We start from the raw sequence: 19,212 nt of genomic DNA, 5'->3' as shown, positions 1-19,212 counted from the left end.
ATGTAAACCGAGAAGACATATCGATTATTCATCGTTTTCTGTGTGTCTTCCTTTCTCGGCATTAAAACAGCATGCCTGCATATATTCCTATGTTGCGTGCACTTGAGTCGTGCAGGTGATTCTAACAAGCCACTAATATATATATATATATATATATATATATATATGTATGTGTGTGTATACCAAGCTATAAAAAGGGATTTAATTTGTTCCATTCACCGTGCAGCAGTGAACTAACAGGCCACTGGGATGTAACGTCTCCACTGTACATTGTATTTTCTCGATTAGTGTGGCGGAAATTTGTGGCAGCAACATGGGATTATATTTCTCAACAGAGCACTTCAAAGCAAAACCCGATCCGCTGCTATTACGTAACAGCCGGTGACATAACTCTCTCCAGCCTGGGACGGTCAGGGCGCACAGAGAGCGCAGGGAGGAGGGAGGAGGGAGGGGGGTGGTGAGGGCGGCGGGCGCACGGCTTGTGTACGGCCGGCCGGTCCAGCTGCACTCTCCGCACCGCTGACTGCCACGGGGGGAAGTGAATTATTTCCAAACAACCACACAAGGGGAGGTGTGCCGTTGAATAAGGGAGGCTGGAGGAAGAGAGGGTAAAGAAGATGACAGCCGAGTTTTGGGACCCGCTGTAGAGACTGGAAGGAGGCGACATGGCAGTGCACGTTTTCAAATGCCTGCGCCGACCCGGGCGCTAGAGCGACCAACAGGTAGCAGGAGTTGTGCCACATTGTGCTGCGACTCAAATGGCGGCAGTGGAGGAGTTCAAAAGCGACTGACTGAGCAGGCATTTGTGGTTTGTGTGTGTGCGTGTGTGTGTAAGGGCGTGTGCGTGTGTGCATGAGTGTGTAGGGCCGCCCAGTGTTTTGACAGGAGAGTAATGGAATATGAGGAGCCTGACGTGCCCCCAGCTGACAACCCCATCAAAACAGGTAAGAGGATCCATCACTGAGATTTAACTCTCCAGATTAGCTACACTGTGACTGCTGCTGTGGGTGTAGGTCTGGGGCCATTTGAACTGTGAGAAAATGATGCAACCTGTTGAGTTGTTTTGCTGACTTTGACATTTATAACTTGTCTGTCTGGCCCTCTCTTTTACACAGAATCAGACATGGTCTTTTTTTCCCAGCATGCCGTTCCATGCCCACCACCAACACCTCTGTCTTTCTTTCTCATCTCATTCTGTTCACCATCTCCTGCACCAGAGTCTCCCTGTTTCTGGCTTACCCCGTCACAGCATTCCCTCTTATCTGCTGTTGCTCTGCTCTCATCCATCTTTACCCCAGTAACCCTCCTCATCCCTTTTACTGGGGTGTGGTTAAGGTGCTGTGAGTGGGTAAGAATGGCAGTAAGCCGGAGTAATCCATGGGGATTAGCTTTTATTTTTGCTTCTTTTTCTGGTCAATGCTTTTCTATTCAAAGCCTCTCCTTAGCTATAATCAAACCACTGGCAGTCACTTGAGATAAGACCGCTTGTCCCTCTGCCTCACAAACCCACTACACACCTTTCCTGCTGCCCTTGGAGGGTATAGTGCAACAGTTAGTTCGATTTCACATGCAGTGCAGCAACAGGGATGATTACTGGAAGAGCACTGTCTTGGTTTAACGTGCGTAAAATGCAGCGGGAGTTCATTTTTGCAGCGGTGGAACACATTTCCCGATACCTTTGATATCAAGATATGCAGATCATTTTGAGTTTAATCGCCTACATTTTGAGATACTTAACACTTTGAGCTATTTCTTTTTTTTATTATCTAGTAGTCTCAGCAATAATGTTGCCTTTCCCGTCAACAGTTTGCCGGGTACTTCAGATAACTGTTTCACCTCAATGTCAACGGTTTCATTTTGGAAAAAAAATTTCATCAAATTAAGAAACTGTGTACAGGGAGATATATAGTAAGAGGTACGCACTGAAACAAATATGATTTAAGTATTTTAAAAGAGTATTAATCAATAGAAGAAAACAGGGTATGAACAGATGTTAGTACTGTATATGAGCTTTTGTGCTTGTATGAACTAGTGTAACTGGCACGCAGTCAATAAATGTTTAAACCATATTCTTCTGATCTTAAATTATATTTATATTTCCTCCTAACTGGATTTGACTGCAGGTTGACAAACATAAACATACTGTGCTTTGCACTGTAGTTAAATATACAGTCAGTTTTGCTGAAGATGACAAGTTTTCAAATATATTAAATATGGTTGAATGGGAAATTGGTTTTAAACAATATGCAGCTGCTTTTGAAACAACATAATACAGTATTGATAACTACCTGAGTAGACAACTTTAACCTTAGGGCTATGCAAAAACTGGATGTTAAAAGAGGTTTAAGAATTTAGAAAAAAAAAAAAATATTATCTAACTTATGAACTGATTAGCTAGTCATGAACTGATTCTTCAATCAGGTTAAAGTGGAGAGATTCAGTGTGGTACTTTCTTATTTCATGTTTGGTTTCATTCTGCTGAGGTGGCTCTTCTTAATGTGATGCGAGTCCTGGTTTAAGCAACTGTTGTGGGTGTCTTCTCATTTTTATCAAGCACAAGCACAGTCCTTTTCCTCCTGCCGGTTCATTATCACATGAAGACTGTTAGAGGTGTCCCTCAGGGATCTATTGTAGGTCCGATCTTCTTCTACACATTCTTTTCTGTTGCCATTCTCTGAACTTAACATTTGTGTTTGTTTTAATGAAATGTTTTAATGTGAGTCTGTTTTATGTGAGCCAGACTGATTTTAAACTTAAATTTAAAGCTTTTTTCAGTTGTCTGCAGATTTCTCGCAACTTAATGCATATGCATTTTGATTTATTTTTATGGCACCAAAAATACTCACTCTCTAAAATACACTGCCCTTTCAGTCTTTCAACTAACTTTTTTTTTTTTAAATAATGTTTCTAGGCCAACATGATCAGACATGTTTTCTGTTACAAGAAATTCTCCATATTTTCTCCCCTTATTCTAAACATTTCTTGCACATCTCTTGACACAGTGAATTCTACTCTTGTGTTTTTTGTCACACCTCTTTTTTCTTCAAATCTCTTTTCTTTTTTTTTTCTTTTTTTAATTTATCAGAATAAACATCTATGTCGTCTGGTCTCTGCTTTATGTTGCGGCCCTTGACAAGTGCAAAGTTAAAAGACAATTTCTCCGAAAATATATAGAATCACCTCACTTATTTATTTTTTATTTTTTATTATTTTTTATGGATCACTTCTTAAATATATGTCTGTGTGATTTTTGAACCCGAGATCCTTAGACAGACTGTATTAGCGCAAAAGATTTCAGGCATATTGCTCTTGTTGATCAAGAGTCTAGTCTAATCATGACCAAGAACTAAATCTTCTTTCTCAGACTTTGAATTTATACACGTGAATTTTTGATGCAGTATTTGTAACGTAATTCTTCCCTTAATAATTGGTATAACTGCATTTTTAGTTATTTTGTAAATTAGATTCTTTTCATTTAATTCATCATGTAAAACACCTTACATGAGTTTATAGACTCAGCTGGTCTAGCGAAGAAGTTACGTATCTGACTCCAATATATTTTATGTGCACTGTGCCATGGTTTGTATTCAGGCAAAGTTGTTGGCCTTCTCTGAGTTCAGTGGTCTTCTGTGCTGTTATGTAACACAGCAACTGTCACTTCAGCAGTCAGCTTAGATGTCAGAGTGTAGGGACAGTAGTGAGATTTTGACTGATGCGTGGTGTTGATGTTTGTGCGTCTGCAATCAGCAGGGGCACGTATGGTGAGTGTGTGGTGGGTTCATGGCCTGGCTGAAAGGTGGGTCTGTCTAAATGTGTCCATGCTGCATCACACGTACAGATGTTCATGATTGCGTTGGGTCCTTTTTCCACCGCTGTAGCCACCGACCACAAATGTTGACTCCATTCTGTTGCAACATTGCTGTAATCATTTAAATTTGTGACTAACACATATCATGAATGATAGTGGTTCAAAGTGTCTGGTAGGTGACTTTTAATCCAGCTCATTTCTTTTTTTTTTTCTGCTTTCATCTTTTAAGTGTGGGTGCAGAAATGTTGTCATGTGTGAAAAAAAATAAAAGCTATTGTGCATCATCCATTGCTGAAACCACATCAGCACAATGCTAATGTAGTCATTCAACATTATGCCTATGGTACATATCCTGTCAGAGCATAGATACATTAAAACAATGAATCTAAAAGTGCTTCTATGTCATTCTGATAGATACGTTTGAAATGTATTAATCATTATTGCTTATACTTTATTTAGCAATCACCTTAAAAGACTTTCTCAGTGAGCGGTGACAATTCTTTACTTTTTCCGTGTGTGTGTGCACTGCTCTGCTTTCATTCCATACTTTCTGCTTATGAAGCAAAACTGATTTGATGAGGGCAGGAAAACAGAGGAAACCACAGAGGGCCTGATCTGGCGCCAGACAAAGACCAGCTAGCTCTACGTCTTCCATTGATACTTATCTGTGCCCTGCCATCAGACCTCTCTCTCCCTCTCTCTCTCTCTCTTCTCTCTTTCTCTCACACTCTCTCTCTCACACACACACACACACACACCCACACCCCCAGATATGTACAACTCCAGAAATAAACACCTTGCTTCAGACCTGACCCTTCACGCTGACTGCAGTTCAGACTGTCTCACAATTGCGGTGAAACAGGCAGACAAAAAAGAGGACCTATTGCTTCACAGACACCCACCTTCCTCTGCCTTTATCTGCTGTGTGTGCGTGTGCTGAAGCGTCACACGAACATAACGTAGATATACAGCAGGGCAAATAGGAATCCACTAATTTAACCCCCCTGCTATAACAGAGGCGTCTTATCTGTCCGCAGGCCTTTTTGTTTTGGAAGAAAAATCCTAAAAAAGTACTGCATTCTGCAGACCTTGTATGAAACTGCTACTTAGGAGCTGACAATAAGGAGTTTATCGCAGCGGAACACATATCAGCAACAGTTTCATTTTAAGCTTCGGTTACTTTCCGTCACATTTCATCGTAGTCCTATTTAAACCCTTGGCTGGAGACCCCGTGTCTTTACTATTCAGGATTTCACAAATGTTTGACGTTGATTATAATTCATAATCATGATGTTGTATTTAAACATATCACTTCTTTTGGAAGAGGTCATTCCCTATAGTTAACCGTGCTATGGATAGGCTTTAGAGTATTTAGATCATCTACTTAAGTAAAATTAGAAATACCTCTAAAAATTAAATAAAACATCGACTTAAGTAGTAGAAATGATAGTAACAACATGTTCTAGTAACAGTAAAATTACACATAAAGGAAAATGCCCATGGTCAGATTGATGTTGTATTATTGTATCATTTCTGCTGCATGCACATCTAACCAGTAGGTTTATGATGTTGTTAAAAAGTAAAAGGTCCAATAATGTCCTCAGAAATGTTGTGGATTAAACGTAAAAAGTAGCAAAAATGGAAATGATAAATTTAGGGCAGTGCTACAGTAGTTATTAAAGTTAACGAAATGCTTGTGATCTGTTAAGTTGTAGGTTCACTTTTTAGTTCATTCATATGTAATCCAACGTGCAATAGAAGGTCAAGAGAAAGAAAGTGTTTTTAACTAACTACATATTTTTTCCCTCAGGAGGCGCCGTGTCCAAGAAGACTCATTTGAGTAAGTTATATGTGAAAATACTTTGTGTTTGTGTGTCTGCATGTGGTAATGACATTGCTTGTGTTTGTGCTAGATATTTGTGCATGCATTGTGGTTAACTTCATAGTTAGTGAACATGCAACTTCGCACCTGTACAGTAACACACACAAGAAAACACACAAAGTGGCGTCGCTGGGGTCGAGCCATTAGCGAAGCAGTGTGTTGCGCTGCGCGCTGCACCTGCGCTGCCCCCCTCGCGCAAAACAAGGAAGAAAATACCGACTACTTTGGCATCTGAATGCAGATGACAGCGATAACATCTAGTCTTTTTTTAACCTTTTTGGTTTAACACTTTCTGCCACAACTTTAGCACACCTGGGTGTGGAGATGCTGTGCGTAACACACCGCCGACCTTGATATTAGGTGGTGTGAAGATAGACAAACTGATGCTAAATATGAATGAATTCAATGATCCCTGCTTGTTGCACCCAGACATATACTCACTGTGTGAGTATATGTCTGGGTGCAGCCAGAGGGGAGGGATACTCTGGATTGTTTTTCTTTTTGGAAGCCTTGGTAGTCGTGGTTCATCGTTCAGAGGATTCAAATGAGAGCATATTGAAGAAGCTGTTGTAGATTGTAACTAATCACATTTACTCACATACTAACTCATACATTGCAGTGTAAAGTGTAAAAAATGTATATTATTAATTCCTTAGATGCATCCAAATGAAATAAAGTTTTACAACAGGTAAATTAAGATTCACCCTTGTCAGCTGCAGTCCTAAAGCTGCTTATACCTTCATGTATCAGTCAGTAAAAATAATAAAATGCTCTTTGTTTATTGCTAATATTTAGGTAAAAGTCTAAAAACCCGTAGTGTCTTACCCAAGTAAAAGATCTCAATACTTTCTCGTCTCTAGAGGAGCTGTACAGTACAGACTAAACTGAAAGAGGAAAAGATATACGGCAAGAAAAAAATTAAAGTCTTTTGCTGATAAATTTAAATTCAGGTTTATTTAATTGGGAGAACTCATGAGCAAAAATCATCAGGAAAACAACCAGGAAAAGGGTGAATTTCTGAATAAACCAAACCTCTCTACGCCAAAACGTTTCTGTACCGTATATGTCTTTTACTCCCCAATGGGTCCTTTCACTTGGACTGACTTTAATTCTCATGGACAGCCTCAAAAGAAAAGAAGATGTGTGATATAGAGTGAGGGGGTGAAGGATAATAACAGAGGTATGAAGAAAAAGTACCGTAAGAAAAAAAAGTCAAGGCAGGGGACAGTCCCCCCTTCTTTGTCTCCTCTCTCTCTCTCACACACACGCACTAACAAGGAAGGTGAGGCGGTGACTGACACTCAAAAGTCTGAATATGTGTGCTGAAGCTGCAGAGAGCGCTCAGCCCGGCTTGCTTAAGGACAAACAAAAAAAGAAGAAAGATTAATAGATTATAGGTGGTGCAAGGAAAGAAAGAACAGCGTGTGTCATAAGACGTCAAGGGCGAAGTGAGAGGAAAAGTGAGTTTGTGAAAGTGGGACAGACGTCTGAGACAAGTGGAGTGAGGATGATGCGAGGTAGGGATAAAGTTCTTTAGTCTGTGTGTGTGCGTGTGTGTGTGTTTGGGGGGGCAGTACAATCAAAGAAATGTTATCTATTACATCAATTACATTATTGATGTATTAAAGGTATTGTCAAGACTGTAAACTGATGCTGCTGGCGGTGCACGGTGTCGAGACGGCGAATGATAATTTGGTTAAGTCGCTGTGTCTTTTTATCTTGTATATCTGAAGTGCTTTCAAGCACACACCTGTGGCTTCAAACCTACTGCTTTATTGTTCTGTGTGACTCTTTAACGTTCCTTTAGGATTTAAGGCTGTTATTGAACGTAAGACCTCGATGAAGTGGCTCAGAATTTTGACCTTAATTTCAATTTTAATCATCGTGTTTTATTAAATGGTTTATTCCGTCAAATATATTCTTATCAGGCCTGTGAGATATTCTGGATGAAACACACACACACACACGCATACACACACACATTAATGTACATATACTATGAGGACAGGTCGTCTCATTTGTTTTGAAACTTAATTGGGTCTCTCCAGAGTTTCTTCGTTGGTTGACTCTCGACTGGCAGCGTTCACATTGATTGATGTGTTTCAGGTTCATGGTTTGGTAACATGACTCAATTTTGTGCTGCCTTTGATGAATTTAAGATCTGAATCATGTCACAGATATTTCTACCCTCTTTCACTCCCACATATGCAGTGCTTCTCGGGTAAGGCGAATTTTTACAAAGAGACGACGGGCTGTAATAAAACAAATACATTTCACGTGCGAGACTGCACAAGACGTTTAATCAATAATAAAAAATAGTAATTGACAAATTAAACCGATCTTTGATTCGAGACCCAAAGGACCAAGTTATAAAGTGATATAACTGATTTTGCAGTTGCTTTCACAGAATAAATCAAAAGTAAACAGGATGCTTCATTACTGCAGTGCATAAGTCATTAAGACTGACTCCATGCACGTACAGTAGACAGGATGCAGAGGAAATGCTGAAAATGTCATTATGAGAGTGACGATAAATTATATTTTGCACACAAATAGCTTCCAAATTAAAAGAAAAAAACACACACACGTACACACATACACGCACACACACACACACAAGACAGACCAGGTGGGGGGAGAAAAAGCCAAGAGACAAATTACAAGAATCGGTCTCTGCAAGTTGCATGTTCTCGCTGTTGCAACACGCACACACACACACAGACGTACACACACACATGCACACACACACACAGATCTGCAGCTGCTTTTTAGATGCCGCCTAGATGTAGCATATCTCCACCCTGCACCTGTGCATGGATAGACGAGAGGTTCTAATTGATGAAATTATAACGCTGTACTTCTGTGTCTTCACCGCAGCGGGAAAACATTGGGTTATCTAGTTCTCCGGTGTTACACACTGACGGCAGGCTCGATCCCATCAGAATTCACGCAAACGCACATTTCATTAGGCTTTTGTTGCTGTGTTCGGGGGATTCCTGTGTAGATCTCATAGTTTCTTTATCAGAAAGGATTTCCTTGTTCCTCTGGTTGCACAAACCTGCACAACACTTCCAAGGCAGCAAAAAGCGGTTGGCTTTACATCAAAGTCAACATCAAAATCGCAGGTGACACATTCCCCCCCAAAATATGGTAAACTCAATACAGCAGTTGAGCTGATTCATACCAACTTTGCTTCTGTCAAAACATTACCTCTTTCAAACACCTCTGAATTCAGACAGCACTTCAAAGTCAAATATGGTAAATCTGATGCTAATAGGTGTTCAGGTTGGCTTTGATCATTTCTGTTTTCCTCAGATCAGGTTCTGTAGGGAGTTTTTTCCCTTTTTGTTGTTTTCAAATACTGATACTCATTAGTGAAGTAGTTCTCACATTGGTGTAACAGCCCTCAGAGCACAGTTTGATTCTAAAACATAAAAACACCTGAACTGTAGTCAGCACTGAAATGTATCTAATTAAAACAAAATGACAAACAAAATATTCAGTGTGTGAAATTTTTTGAATGAAACGCCGGATTTGTGAGTACTGGCAGCAGCTTTTGATTTGCCCGATGATAATGCATTTCCCTCTTATCTCTGAGTGTAGATTACAGTAATTATCAGTCTTAAATCATGGTTTCTCATAAGAGGAAAACATTCTCACCAATTAGAATTTTTGTGGCAGTAAATCAGAGCTAATATATAATTTACTTGTTCCGTTTGTATGGTTGCCAGTTGCATCTGGATAATGAATGGTGAAATGTTCTATTTTATTTATGCTATTTTCAAATTCAACACTAACTTTTATGGAATAATGCATATATTCTTAATACATACATTTCTTTATTAAAGTAAATAAAGTTACTTTTTTTTGGTAAATAGCGTGTCAAAGATTCAAAATGTGTTCAGGAAGAAGCAAAATTTAAATGTATATGTTTTTCTGATTATTACAACACATACAGCAAATATGTATTATTAATAAAAAGCCCAAAAAACATTACGTTATATTATCTTGTAATATTATGAAGTGTTTAGATATTCTTTAACCCGCTCTGGCCCATTCTTGCAATGCGAGTAAATTACGGGCTCTGTGTCTGCGATAGTTTAACAATCTGTTCGTGTATGTGTGTGTTTATGTGTTTTTGATGTGATGTGTGTGTGTATACAAACTTTGTTTGCTCTTGCTTGCGTATGTACCAAAGGTAAGCTTCCGAGAGAGGAAAGTTGAGGTTTTTTGTCCGTTTACAGTGCAAAGAACAGACTGCTGACAAGGTGATTTCAAGCAGACTGTTGTGTTGAAACGCCCTAAATACACAAACACACACACATACACATCAAGGCAGTTTCGTAGAAATGTGATGAGAGGAATGTAAAAAAAAATATCTGGGTGATGATAAAACCTGTCCTTCAGGGTTTTTTCTTTGTTCCGATAATTTTCCTCACTGAGTTTGTCAGTATCCCGTAATTCACTATTTCCTCAAAATATTTCATTGTTTTTGTGTGTATATTTTACCATTTCAGGCATATCCAGTGTTATTTGTCACACCAGGCAACCTGGAGGTTGTTACCTGTTTTATTCCCAGAATCCATAGAATTGAGATTGAGATGTAGTTTTATTGTCCAGACTTCAGCAGGAATAATCTTAACGAGAAACCGTGTTTCATGATTTCTGCTTAGTGTTACGAATGGAAGCTTCCATTTTTATTTTTTTTTTGTATGACGACACTGATTTTAACGTTGGGTGCCGTAGTCATTGATACTTCTGAACACTGACTGTGAGACCATCTCTGTGTGGCAGTGTCTTGGTACACTTTGCGTGCGGAAGCGTGGGTGGTGGCACTCTTTTATTTTCATTTCCATCACTGAGCATCTAGTGTACTCAAACCTCTTCACTTGCCATTACCATGTAGCTCGAAGCGCAATTTTCGCATTTCAAACAGGCTCTTTTCAATGACTGGATTGGTTGTTTGCTCCAGTTGTCTCACTGTGCCATGTTGGTGGTTGGTTTCGTACTGCAAGGTATCACTGGAGTGAAGCAAAAATATAAATCGTTGAGGGCTTGTACACAGATGTCACCAATGAAATGAAACTAAATAGTGCTGCTAGGATAGACCTTGGGAGGAATGCAAAATGAATATTTGTCTTTTTTACTACAGCATTAAGCATACATTTTATATGTTTTAAGTCAAGATTCTTGTCAACTGAGTCCCGCCGAGCCGTGGAGCTGACCCGCTACATGACAATCAATCCTTATAAGCATCAGTATTACGGCATTCTTTAACGTGCAGGTATTTATAAGACGAGCAAGTTGAACCTAAACTAAACACAAATGTCTGTTTTACTATTACTGAAGAGGAAGCTAATGGAAGCTAATGGAAGAAATAACAGTGGTTTAGTGTTTCTTAATCTCTTTATCTGTCACAGTGTGCTGGTTTTGATTGGTCTGGGCCTGTGGCTGGAGATAACAGGGCGAGACAAAAAGGCTTCAAAACTGCTGGTGATTGTAGATTAGCCCTCAGTATTAACCCTCAGCCTTTAGCTGGTTAATTTCCACCCTAGCTTCTAGGGTCTCCATAATCTCAGCAAGCAGGTTGTACATTGTACATTGTTTGGCACCGATAGGAATGCCAGGATTTAATTTAGCTCTGCTTCGCACACTGTGCAACAAGTTGAGAATTATCAGAGCTTCGATTGCTGCGGAAAGTAAGCAGTGCATGAGACTGCCGTGTGTTTGAGTGTGTGCGTGTGTGAGTGCTTGCGTGAACAGCGAAAGGTTGTGGGTCACGGTGGATTTCCTGTTGTTTGAGGTTCACAATCAGAACTGAAATAGCAAAAAAAAAGAGCAAAAAAATATACAGAGACCACCAATGTTCTCTCTGCGTCTCCGTCAGAAGCTCAATCTGTCACAGCTCAGTCTCTTTATTTTACTATAAAATCAGATCTGGCCTGCAGAGAAATGTTTCTGTTGAGTGCTTCACTTCAGCCAGATCGCCCAGGTTTGATGTCATCTGCTGAATTTGTGAAATAGTCTGACCTTTATCATGGTCTATCTTGGGGTTAATCAATCACCTCTGATAATCTTATCAGTTGTGCGGTAATTATTTCCGTTGTCTCACATTGTGCTCTCCCTGTATTCATTCCTCATACTACCTGACTTCCCTCGGGCGATCCCTGTGGCACCAGATAAAGAGGGCACACACTGACACACTAACACACACTTACGAAAAAAATCTGACACAGTTATGCGCGGAAATGCAAATACTACTGTATATAGGCATCATCAAAAAGAAAGCGTAAGAGTTTGTCTCGCACAATTCAGTGCGTTTGTGGAAGGAAGAGAGATGACAGGAATAGATAAAAGCATCTCTTGTTGTACTACAGTAGCCTTCCAGGACGTGTGTCTTTCTATAATACACAACATTGTGTATTACGTTTATCAGAGAATGTTTTTTTGTCAGGACACAGCATAAACCTTTTGTCCCCAAGACAGTTTCTTGCCCTGTCTGGGGATTTAAGTAATCAAATGACATCTGATTGTGACAAAAATCACCACTAAGCACAGACGTAGAGGTGTGAGAGTTTGTAAAGATCAGGGGCATAGGGGGAGGTGAAAGGGGGATGGCTATTACTGGCAGTGATGAAGGAGAGAGTGCATTACTGGCAACTGTGTCCTTTATGAGCGAGACAGAGAAGGATACACAAAGACAGAAATTACATGAAAGAGGGACAGTCAGAGTGAAAGAGAAGCCAGGCAACCACTTGAAAGGACTCTGAGGTTGACACCTTCATATTTCTCCGCCTTTCCCCATTTGCAAATATTCCACGTCCTCAGAAGACACTTTTCTTAAGGTATTTGATGTTATTTTGTTCATTATTATTAAGGCAAGATGTGTTTGAGAGGAAAATACCTTTGGTTTGCTTTGGTCACACAACAACGTATACATGTTTAAGGGGAAGTACAGCAGAAGACTTAAGTTCTCAGAGTGGGAAGCACTCTGCAGTGCTTTGGGTAAAAATGTGCAGTGTCACATATTTTACTTATACAGAGGTAATCTCTCTTCTATAGATGTTGACAATTGAAGTCACAGAAAGGTCTTTCTCTAATATTAACTAAAGAAAACATCTGTATTTTATTGATTGCTTTGATTGCGTCTGACGAATAATTATAATACTGAAGGGCCGCTGTCATTGACTGATGAACATGAACGCAACTCGACTGCTTGAATGCTTCAGCTTTTGATATGAGAAGATGTGTGCTGCATTTGGAAATGTTAACAATGTTTCCTCTGCTTTTGTGTTCTTCCAGCCCAAATTGAAGTTATCCCATGCAAAATCTGTGGTGATAAGTCCTCCGGAGTGCATTATGGAGTCATCACTTGTGAAGGCTGCAAGGTGAGATACAATGCAGTAACATCAGACGCACATATATGGCACGCGTATCGTTTGCGTCTCCATAACATTGAACCTGTCCTCCTGTCCGTTCAATGTCAAGCCACAGCCAGGAGTCCTTTAGCATATAGATTGCCATAAACGCTGGAAATAGCACAGCGGCTCAGTTTCACTGTCCAGCTTCCAATTAAGGATAAGAATAAGAATAAGAAAAACCTTTATTAGTCCCGCAATGGGGAAATTGCAGTTTACAACAGCTTACAGAAAAGGCAGAATAAAAAATAACAAGAGCAAAAAGATTATGTTCGTCTTGTTTGTGTTTAAAAAAAAAAAAGTGTAAAAATGATGCATGATTTACAAAGGTTGCCTTTCTGCCAGCCACAGTTGCTTCTTGGAGTCTCCGCAGGTCTGAAGACTGAGCCATGCTAACTGTTTCCTCCTAAGATGCTAAATTAACTGGATTCTGGCTCAAGCTTCATATTGAAGAGTAAATAGTAGAGATAGCGATAGTAGTCACATCTAACTTTCCACAAAAAAGTCAACAGGTGTATTTCTCAAAATGTTCTTCTTTGACGAGACTGTGGTTAGAATTAGCTTGTTGTCTAACATATGTTCACCAGATATGTAACAAGAAATGTTGAGGTCACTGTTGCATAGTTTGTCCACCACTGAAAAGTGTATTTTGTCAGTAATCATTGTGGTCACAATTAAAAATCGATCCATTTAAAAAATGTAGCAGACTGTTCCATGTTCTTTATCATCATTAATTGCGTTTTGCTATGTTACCACACCCCTCAGGGATTTTTTCGGCGCAGCCAGCTGCCCACAGTATCCTACTCCTGCTCCAGGCAAAGTAACTGTCAGATCGACCGAGCCAGTCGGAACCGCTGCCAGCACTGCCGGCTGCAGAAGTGCTTGGCTCAGGGCATGAGCAGAGATGGTGAGACACCGTCACACAGACAGACACGTCCATCTCATTCTTCATTCACATCAATTATGTATTTCTTATGTTCTTTTTGTTCTTTCCAGCCGTGAAGTTTGGCCGGATGTCCAAACGTCAGCGGGACTCTCTGATCGCTGAGGTTGAGAGACACCGTCAGCAGCAGCAGCAGCAGCAGCATCTTCAGGGAGACACCCAGTCTGTGTTGTCCTACTCCTCCAAGAACCGCCAAGACCGCTCCCCCCAGCTTCTTCAGCCCATGGCCTCGGCTTACTCCTACGCCGGGGACACTGAGCTGCTGCCCTACGGCGCTGAAGTTCACCCTTACCTGGTGTGCTCCCCCAACGACTCACAGGTGTCTGGTATGATCTACCGAGGCTCAGGTGTCTCTCCTACCTCGAGATCTCAAGTGAGGGGGGACAACAGCGGGCACCCTGATGTTAGAGGTGAGGCACTGATCTGAAAAGACACATATGTTGTGCTCAGTTGTCTTCATCCACCCTCTACTTATTCAATACTTGTTTCTCTATTCTCTACATAAGGATTTGACTCCAGACAGCAATCTCACGATCTGATGGCGATTCATTCCTACAACCCTCTTGAGGATCCCTACAGCCTCTACCCTCACTCCCTGCGAAATATCGGTAAGCAAAGTGCACCATGGGATAAAGTGCGCGTGTAAATATGTTACAATACTGATCAGCTCATCTTCTTTTCTTCAGATGAGCTGTGTGCCAGCATTGTGCGTTCCCACAGAGAGACCAGCCAGTACAGAGTGGAGGAGCTGCAGGCTCTAAAATGGAAACTGTTCAACAGAGAGGAGATTCAAGCCTACCAGAGCAAAGTATGCCAGCCTGATTTCTGTTTCCTCTGTTTTATTACTCACGCTTCCTCTTGAATGTGTGTGACATTATTCAGACTGTCTCAAAACAAACCATACCATTTCACATGGCTTCAAACTACTTCTGTTTGATGAATCACAAAGAAAACTGAGAGTGAACTTCTTTCATTATTTTTCCCCTCCCCTACTCCCTTTGATCACCTATGTGAGAAAAGAGGGCGGTAAATAAAGTGACAAAACAAAGAAACCTGAACAGTAGACTGAGAGACAATGAGGATCAGTCTGAGTGGGATGTGTGAAATGTTTCACTCTTTATGATTTACACTTTCTGCAGTGTTGCAAAAGGACTTCCAGCCAACAAACGTAAATCACAATCTTGTATGTTTTCTCCGCCTCACTCTTGTTCCCAGTCAGTGGATGAGATGTGGCAGCACTGCGCCATCCGACTGACTGACGCCGTGCAGTATGTGGTGGAGTTTGCGAAACACGTCCCAGGTTTCCGTATGCTCAGCCAGAATGACCAGATTGCTCTCTTAAAAACTGGTGATTTTCCTTTCCCTTGCAAGATGAACTTTAATCACAATCTAAAATGGTTTTATTATTATTCTCTTCTGAGCTCTGTTCATCTTTTCTTACACTTTCCATCAGGCTCCATGGAGGTGGTTCTGGTCAGGATGAGTCGGTTCTTTAACACCGAGAACAACACTGTGTTCTTTGACGGGAAATTTGCTGGGACCGAAATCTTCAAGTCTTTGGGTGGGGATATTGCTGAACGTGTGAAACTCTTTGAGAAATGACTTCAAAACTTAATGCATTTATGAATATTAATACTCAGCGGTGTCTTTTCTTGCAGCATGTGGTGATTTAATCGCGGCAGTGTTTGACTTTGCTCATGATATGTGCGCCCTAAAGCTCAGCGAGCAGCAGATCGCTCTCTTCAGTGCTCTGGTGCTGATCAATGCAGGTAAGAACAAGTCCTCCCGTCTCTCGCTCATGTTTCCGTTTATGCTTCAGGTTTGAAACATGACATTTGTATGCAGTGGTGGAGACATATAACGAATATATGCTTACCACTGTGCATCAGGCCACATCCAGTGTTGACTGGAATGAGTCTGTCGTCGTGCAGCCTGAAATGTTAACATCATTTTTTTCCCCATTTTTTATTATTTTTGCCTAATTTTAACTAAAAGACATTTTTAATCTCTAACTATAATATTTTGCATTTTTTCCATCCCATATTACACCCTGGTTTCATTGTTTGTTTGTTTTCATTTATTTATTATTTAACACCTCTCTGTGCCCCTTCAGTTGCTGTCAGTCAATACTATTCACAATAACATAGGATGATTTAAATCTATGGCCAGATGTACCTTAAAAAGAAAATCTAAAATTAAATCTTTGTGTGCAGATCGTCCTTGCCTGGAGGACAGAGTCAGAGTTCAACGAGTGCAAAGAAGCGTGGAGTTAGGCCTCACACACATCCTACACCGGGACAACCAAGAAAGTCTGATGCATAAGGTATGCGTCAAGCCGTCTGGTTATTCAAAAACTGTGTTATAGACTAGCATATTTATTCTTTAATTTCCATGATTATCCTCTCCTACTTTCCTCACTGCAGTAGAAAGTAGACGTCTAAATCTGTCTGTTGCCTCTCTGCAGCTGTACCAGAGGATGGCAGTGTTGCGTTCCCTGTGCAGCCTGCACATGGAGAAGCTACGCTGGTTCAGTCAGCGGTACCCGCTCACCGCTCACTCTCTGTTTCCTCCACTCTACAAGGAGCTGTTTGCATCCGAGGCAGAGCTGCTGCCGGCGGCCACTCACTGATGACGGCCCCAAGCACGCACATGTGCACGTCATTTCAAGTCTCGTCATTACTTCCTGACAGAATCTATTTTTCTAATAATGAAACTAAATGAGAAAAGCACAGTAATCATAGATGACTTCCAGCAGAGCCTTTTCTGGTAGATAATGTAAACATAAATTTGAATATTTGAATAGAATTCATTATTTTTGATTATGCAAGGGAAACATTTTGATGTCTTTCTTGTCAGTGGGGATTGATTTTCTCTCAGGATGTGCTATTGTGATTCTGTCCATGTAAAGCTACTGCGTGTCAAAGGGTGTTCAGACGTACAGATTCAAAGAGGCAAGGCACTGGTCATTGTCAAGTGAAGCTTTAACTTAAATATCTGTCACCAATGAACTTCTGTAGACTTAAAATGTCACATTTGAAAGGAGTGTAGCTTTGTTATAGCTTGACTCACTGTGGATGTCAGTTTGGATGCACAGTTGATTTGGTTTTATACTTATAATAAATAGAAAAAAAAATGTCCAGCTATGTTCTAACTGTTGAAACACAAAAAAATAATGATACAACAAATGAAACAGAGCAAAAAAAAAAAACAAAAAAAAAAACGAAACCATTTAAATATAAAGTGACATATATTTTCACCAGCCTAATAACCATCCACCCATTACTCATTACCGCTTATCCTGTAGTCGTTGTGGAGGGCTAAGCAAGAGGCAGGCTACACTGTGGACAGGTTACCACTAGTTAACCTAACATGCGTGTCTTTTGGAATGTGGAAGGAAGCCAGAGCACCTGGAGAAAATAGGCACAGGGCGGAAACGCAGACTCCGTACTTTCATGTAATTTGAAAGATTCCCTGAACTTCCTTGTTGTGATGTGGCAGTCGTAAACACTGCACCACAGAGACGCTTCCAAATCACCATATTAAGCAATAACAATAATAATGATATACTACTACAGAGACTGGTACAGTTTCACAAATGTTCTTCTCCACATCCCCATCTCCCCTTTAGGTTCATTCCATATTTATCATAAGGTTAGTACAATGCTTTTTTAGTGTTCATGCAGAACCCCACTGAACTTGTGCATATGTTAGTTTTCTCTCCTACTGCTTCTTGTCATGCTTTCTGCTTTCAAAAAAAAAAGAAAAAAAACTTAGGCTACAGCTTTATTATAAATGAAAGCTCTGAATGTTTTGTCTTCAGTCACATTGTCTCTCCCTCACTTTGATGACCTTGTTACAGCCACTTAGCTGAATAAATCAAGTCACTTGAAGTCACTGAATAACCAAGAAACAACCTCTTTGTATCTGTATGTCTCCAGAGAAGTGTTTTCTCCTCAGGTTGATGTCAAAGATTGACCAATAAATCCCACAGCGCAACAGTACCACTAAAATATTTTCCTTTTGTTTAAATAATTCCTCACTGGCTTTTATATCTTTGGAGCTTTGGCGATATGTTGCATTAAGTGTAGAAATACTATTCTGTTAAGAGTTGGAGATACAGTAGCAAACTCTCCCTCTGTGTGGCTAACTTTTCCTCTTTTCTTTCTCTCCGAGATTAACTTGCTCTTATTATGTTGTCTCTGCATATCTTTGAATAAAGACGCAAGTAAAGAAGAAATGTTTTCAGCATTATATTATCATAAACATTATTAATTGTTAATATTGTCTGTCCTCATGTAGTGCTCTCTGTTCCTGGAACGGTTAAAAATAATTTCCTGTTAACCTTCTAATAAACTGCTGACGTTGTGATACCAAGCAGATGTCTCTTTGTCTGGTTATGAAAACACAACAGTATAAACAGTTGCGCAAGGCCAGGACAGTCCAGAGAGATGACCATGTCATGGTGTGATATCAGAGATCTCCATTAACCCAACTAAAACTGGTTTGTTCATAGCAGATATAACAATTTATCTTTGTCTGTGCTATGTTTAATAATGTCCAGACCACCTCACCTCATTTTTTGCAGAACTGTAGCTGCAACAGTTTACAAATAGGAAATATTAGTCACTGTAGCTGATGCTGATGGTCTGTGGAAAGTTGTCATCATGTTGTCAAAGACAAAAACTGTTACTAACCAAGTTAAGAGGAAATGAGTCTCTGAGTCAACTGGCTGTGGTTAACATTTTCCTGCAAAAAGAGTTTGGGTTAAATGCACCTACTGTTAAATCTGCATGTCTGTATTTGATCCCCTTCCATGTGTCGATATTCACTATAAACAACTTTCTGAACAACTCTCACATGTAGTGGTTTTTGGTTTCATGACTCAGTCTGTTGATGTCAAGTAAACAATTCTTGTGCTCTGTCTCTTCTGTTAAGTGGAAGACAACGTCAGTAAAACATTCTGTTTATTAAATTGCCTGTGTTGTTTTGGACCACTGAAGTCCACAGAGACTTGAAATGTGGCTTCTCTTGTATTTTCACACAACTTCTGCACACACTTTGGCCAGAAAAACAGTTTTTAGAGCCTGACAGAAGGACTCAAAACGTTGATGACAGACTGAGGACCACAATTGAATGAGAAGGAATGCATTTCAGCCTTGCT

At 40.3% G+C, this 19,212-nt stretch overlaps 1 protein-coding gene across 2 annotated transcripts; it reads left to right on the top strand.

Annotated features, from left to right (window-relative positions):
• The first annotated feature begins 629 nt into the window (after window positions 1-629).
• On the top strand, window positions 630-19,212 carry rorc (RAR-related orphan receptor C). 2 transcript variants are annotated; one of them, XM_084556755.1, is made up of 12 exons: window positions 630-944; window positions 5,619-5,648; window positions 12,993-13,078; window positions 13,874-14,015; window positions 14,105-14,461; window positions 14,558-14,659; window positions 14,738-14,859; window positions 15,267-15,399; window positions 15,505-15,612; window positions 15,710-15,820; window positions 16,265-16,374; window positions 16,516-19,212. In XM_084556755.1, the coding sequence occupies exons 1-12, from the start codon at window positions 893-895 to the stop codon at window positions 16,678-16,680; spliced, it is 1,518 nt and encodes a 505-aa protein (XP_084412881.1). In that variant the 5' UTR covers window positions 630-892; the 3' UTR covers window positions 16,681-19,212. The 2 variants fall into 2 exon arrangements, with proteins under 2 accessions (XP_084412881.1, XP_084412882.1); XM_084556756.1 differs by lacking the exons at window positions 630-944; window positions 5,619-5,648 and adding an exon at window positions 6,717-7,207.

Source organism: Chelon labrosus (assembly GCF_963514085.1).
Source record: "Chelon labrosus genome assembly, chromosome: 12".
In the NCBI taxonomy this organism is placed as follows: Eukaryota; Metazoa; Chordata; class Actinopteri; order Mugiliformes; family Mugilidae; genus Chelon; species Chelon labrosus.
This window is presented reverse-complemented; position numbering and strand designations above follow the sequence as displayed.